At 32.0% G+C, this 5,213-nt stretch overlaps 2 protein-coding genes across 2 annotated transcripts; one reads left to right on the forward strand and one right to left on the reverse strand.

The window, feature by feature from the left end:
- The first annotated feature begins 1,211 nt into the window (after nucleotides 1-1,211).
- Nucleotides 1,212-1,856, forward strand: LOC102620604 (agamous-like MADS-box protein AGL61). Its single transcript, XM_006489936.2, has one exon. It carries the CDS (start codon nucleotides 1,212-1,214, stop codon nucleotides 1,854-1,856), a length of 645 nt encoding a protein of 214 aa, XP_006489999.2.
- A 2,631-nt stretch (nucleotides 1,857-4,487) lies between these two features.
- Nucleotides 4,488-4,867, reverse strand: LOC127899996 (cytochrome P450 89A9-like). The gene has a single exon (XM_052434245.1). It carries the CDS (start codon nucleotides 4,862-4,864, stop codon nucleotides 4,541-4,543), a length of 324 nt encoding a protein of 107 aa, XP_052290205.1. The 5' UTR covers nucleotides 4,865-4,867; the 3' UTR covers nucleotides 4,488-4,540.
- Between the last annotated feature and the right edge of the window lie 346 nt (nucleotides 4,868-5,213).

Raw genomic sequence — 5,213 nt, forward strand, 5'->3', positions numbered from 1 at the left:
TTACAACTCAATCTACTTCTCCAAAATTTAACCTAAATTTTTGAAGATCTACTTCTTCAAGTTCCAACTGAAATTTTTTATGGCATAATATGTATAATTGAAAATAATATGTTGTTAATAATTTTTTATGGTATAATATGGATATTTTTTACGGATAATTGTTAATAATATGTACCATTAATAATTCATATTTTTAATTAAAAAATGTATTTTTAATTAAAAAATAAAAAAATTTGTGTATTGAAAATTTACGTTAATTTTTAGGATAAATTTATATTTTTACTTCATTTTGAGTTTCAAGGGCGAAATAGTTAATTTGCCACAATTCTGTTAACTTTCTAATGGAAGTTAACAGATTGGTGGACGGCAGAAGTGTTCTGTCAACTTAGGGTATACGACTGATACACTTGAAAAGTGTTGTAACACATTTGATACGGATGTCATTTAAGGGTATATGACTGATAATTTTTCTTATTTTATTATTTTCTATTTTATTCAATCAATATTATTATGCCACTTTAGTTTATGTATAAAATTATTTGTACAGAAAGCTTATGATTCTAGCATTACTATTAGTAAAATAACGATACATCCAATATGATCTCCCTAAGTTTTCGGTGAATAAAATCTTATTTTCATGAATTGGTTTTACATTTTAGCAAATTTGAGGATAGATAATTAGTATAGACTAGAATAACATTTTAATTTACAAAAATATCGGATATACGTTTAAAAATTTAGCGTTTTTTGTTGCACATAATATAGCACTATTACCAAAATAAGCTCAATGAATTAATTGGTCTTGGCTAACATTTCCAGAATGAATCTAATTTCTTTTTTATGAAGACAGTGGAAATTCCGGTGCTTTCATGTATATGGTCATTTTTTGGATGAATTTATAAAAGGAAAGACACAAAGAATTAGTAAGGTCATGAATCTATATATCTACTCTAAGTTGTTACCTTACCATATTTTCTTTATAATTGTTAATGAATTAAATTTTTCAGAGTTTAAGATATTTCATTTAGTAACTTTACACCCATGTATTAAATATGGCAAGAGTTAACTTAGCACAGATAAATTCTTGGCCTTATACTAATTAATTCCACGCGCGTTTCCTCTTATAAATTCATCACAAAATGATCGTATCAAAACAGAGAAAAATCATTGTTCATTGAAAAAGAAATAAGCCAAATATATTGATTCTGTAAATGGCAGCCAAGAAAACCAGAGGGAGACAAAAGATTGAAGTGAAGAAGATAGAGAATGAGGATGATAGAATGATAACTTTCTCAAAACGTAGATCAGGTATCGACAAGAAGGCCAGTGAGCTTGTTACTCTCACTGGAGCTGAGATAGGAATTGTGGTTTTCTCGCCGTCTGGGAAGCCTTTCTCATTTGGGCATCCCTCCCTGGAAGCTGTTGCTAACCGCTTCCTGGGGTCGAGCCAGGAGCATCCGAATGACAACACTCATCCGCTGGTTGAGGCTCACCGCCGGGTGAGAATCAATGAACTGAATCAGCAGCATAATGAGCTGCTACGCCAGGTGGATGAGGAAAAGGCACGGGAGAAGATCTTGAAGCAGAATAGGAAGGGGAGAGAGACTCAGCCTCATTGGTGGGAAACTCCAGTTGACGAGCTCAACCATCAGGAGCTGCTTCAAATGGATGCAGCAATTGATGATCTGCACAAAACTTTTCTTGCCAAACTAAATGAAAAGACTGCTGCTGCCTCTTCCTCCATGGCACATTGGCACTTCCTATGTATTTTCGTCATAAATAATGTATCTCATTTTCCTTTAAATTTGGCATTTGTCTATAGAAAATCTGATGAAGCTACAAGTCCAAATGATTGACTTGAAAATGCAAAAATGCTACCGACCGTAAATGCCTAGGATACAATTTCAGAATGCAACTTATTTTATTCCCAAAACTAGGATATAATTTGATGAAATTAATCTGTTAATTCACACAAGTAATGAACTGATTCACCTTGATTAACTACATTTATGTCGTATATAAACCCGACTATGCAAGTACATCATCCTACTAGCTATTTAAACCATAATCATTATACCAAGTCGATAAATATACTCCCGAAAACAAGTGAATCGTTGTAAATATGTTTGAAATTCCTCAATTTGAGATTTGATGAAGAAGAAAGGTAAGGGATTTAGTGGACAATAAAAAAGATACATAAATATATAATCTTGGATGGCAATGAAAAACCCTACCCACTAACCACTAACCCCCGGCCCAAAAAATTTTTACTCAAACCTACGTAATCGCGTATAAAGTGAATTCATGGCCAATTGGCCCATGAGGCTTTTGGTTCCAAATAATTATTTGTGATACATAGGAAATAATAGATCTTCTAACTTAACATCTTAATACAAAATTCACAACCATTCATGTAAATTTGAGATACATATAAATAATTTAATCTAGTAATGGTTAAAAATGGGGATTATCTTGCAGTGGCAATTATCGTATAGTTATTCACCTGCTGATACACAGAGAATTGATGTCAAGCACTGAAAAAGAATAATTTCGGAGTGATTCATTTGTCCGAGATATTTAGCCACATCAACGATTGTTGGTCTATCATTTGCAGTGGTATTATCAGCTAGACAATCTAGCGCAACATGAGAATACTATTATTTGAAACAAATTTTAAAAAGATTAATTGATGACAACAAAAAGCCATAAAGTTTTAGTAAGTACAGACGTTTAAGAGTAGGTGTGAGACTAATTAGGTAACAAATTTAAAAAATTCCAATATTGGCAATATATATATATATATATATATATATTTAAATGTTTGCATTTGTCAGTAGGTGTTTCAAATTAAAATGAGGGCATTTTTTAGTTTGGTCCTTGTTTTTCGGAAAGAAATTAAAATTCATAAAAGTTTTTAAAATGTATTATTTATGTAATACCCAAAAATCAAGTGAGCAATTATTAGAATTATTTTGATTATATTGTTGTGATTATTGATTTACTTTCTTATTTGATTTTTTTATTACGTTATTATTATTATTGTTGTTGCTATTTGTTACTATATTAATAGTAGTGTTATTATTAATAATGTATTACTGCTTGGACATTTCGGTATGGGCCGAGGATTGTCATTGGGCCCAGTTTTATTTGTTTTATGTGCAGTTTACCCAAGCCCGCTAGCAAAATAACTAATTATAAATAGTAAAAGAAAACGAGAGCTCGCTCCTCTGCGTCGGCCGTTTGAGATTGGAGAGAGACGGGGAAAATAATTTTCTTGGCTTTTATCATTGAAGTACAAAAAATATTGGGTAATTGTGGAGGCGCTTAAGGTATGGATTTCTATGACATTGAGGGCTAGTTAGTAACTTCTACTGCTATTAAAAAGGAAATATCAAGATGTTTAAGATTATGGGAAATAGTTCCTTAATTATATATATAAACTAGGAAATAGAATCGCGCTTCGCGCAGCTTAAAAGACAAATTCCGCATAAATAATTTTAATATGATTTTAATCAAATTATTCTTTCATCAAATTTAACTACCCTCTATTTTTTTAATAATTTACTTATAATACTTCTTTCTCTCTCTCAATAATAATGATATAAAAAATAGTATAACATTATTTGAAGAAGGTGAAGTCACTTCTCAATATTGAAAAGAAAGAATAATAATCTTGTTCAAAGAATAAGAATCTCGTATTTAAGAGCCTTTTAGAACTCTTAAAGCAATACCAAAAGTTCGAATGAAAGTGTCATCCTCTCTCTTCAATATTAAACAATGAGAAGTGTTGTTTCCTTTGAAAAATCTTAGTTGGAGCCTTTAAGATAATATTATATTGTTATTTTTTTAAATCTCATTATTATAAAACAGAAATAAGTGCTATAATTGCTATTGTCTTGATGGAAGAAATTTATTTTTTATTTGAAGAGTTTTTTGAAAGAGTGTTTACTTTTTCACTCTTCTATTTGCCACATAAATAAATAAATAAGCATTTAAAAAATAAAATTATTAGAGTAATACTCTTATTAATGTGACTCTTCAAATAAGAAGATTTAGGATGTTTTGTTCTAACTCAAATATTTTACCACTAAAACCACTTGTTCGGTGCTGAGTGTGTGTCCAAGAGTAAAGCTACCATTCTTTCCCAAGTTGAAATTACACCGTGATTTTCTCCAATTGTATTTTCCCAACTTTATTTGACCTGAAGAGTGAAAAATTTCTTCCCAATGGGGGAGCTCAGAAACATTAAGATTCGCAAAATCTATGAGCAACTTATCCTAATAATCATATGGCCCGTCATTAATTACATTGGGTTTCATTTTTCTTCCGATAGTCGTGTAATGATAATACGCAGGACACTTGGGAAAGAGCGGCACACAAGTTTATGAATTCACGCACTCATGCTCTCTTGAGTCTTGTCATTCAATGTTTGACTTCTTAAAGCACCAACGTCAGTCAAGTCCCAGAAAGAAGAGCCTACAATGGATTCTTAATTTTTAAATGCGTAATAATACTAATAATAATAAGGTGAGTTATGTTCTTATCTAATTCTAGGAGAAAGAAGAGCCTGCAATGGATTCTTCATCACAACGGTAAACTCTTGCTTCTCAGTCAAATCAACCTCATCACCATCCACAGCCTTCCACTTAAAATTCCAAACCAAATTAGCCACAAAATACTCCAAATGAAGCATAGCCAAACCAAAACCAGGGCAGATTCTCCTGCCAGCTCCAAATGGCATCATCTTAATTTCCCTACTCCCCGTTATGTCAAAATCTTGATCATGATCATTCAAAAACCTATCAGGCTTAAATCCCATCGGATCCTCCCAAACTTTCGGATCCCAACCCATGTCGGCCACCATGAAATTCACACTTCCGTCCTTTGGTATCACATACTTATCATCAAGCACGAAATCCTCTGTCACAACATGTGGCAACACGAAATGCCATGGCGGGTGCCTCCTCAGTCCCTCTAAAATCACTACTTTCAGATACGGCATCTTCTGCAACTCCTCTGATTTCCGTATAAACCTTCTCTTGAACATGCGGATGCTTCACCAGATTGTCATTCGATGTTTGACTTTTTCAAACTCTATATTTTTTAATGTTTGGTTTTTTTTATTAGAATAATTTGCATGAGCAACATCATTACTTATTATATAGTAATGGTATTTCTAAAGAGGATGTTGGTTAAATAATATAAAAAAGCAT

The sequence above is a fragment of the Citrus sinensis genome, chromosome 9 (genome assembly GCF_022201045.2).
Source record: "Citrus sinensis cultivar Valencia sweet orange chromosome 9, DVS_A1.0, whole genome shotgun sequence".
NCBI classification, from domain to species: domain Eukaryota; kingdom Viridiplantae; phylum Streptophyta; class Magnoliopsida; order Sapindales; family Rutaceae; genus Citrus; species Citrus sinensis.

What these genes read in the sequence shown, in the direction of transcription:
- LOC102620604 (XM_006489936.2), top strand. Translation starts at nt 1,212, where the DNA reads ATGGCAGCCAAGAAAACCAGAGGGAGACAAAAGATTGAAGTGAAGAAG.
- LOC127899996 (XM_052434245.1), bottom strand. Translation starts at nt 4,864, where the DNA reads ATGGTGGCCGACATGGGTTGGGATCCGAAAGTTTGGGAGGATCCGATG.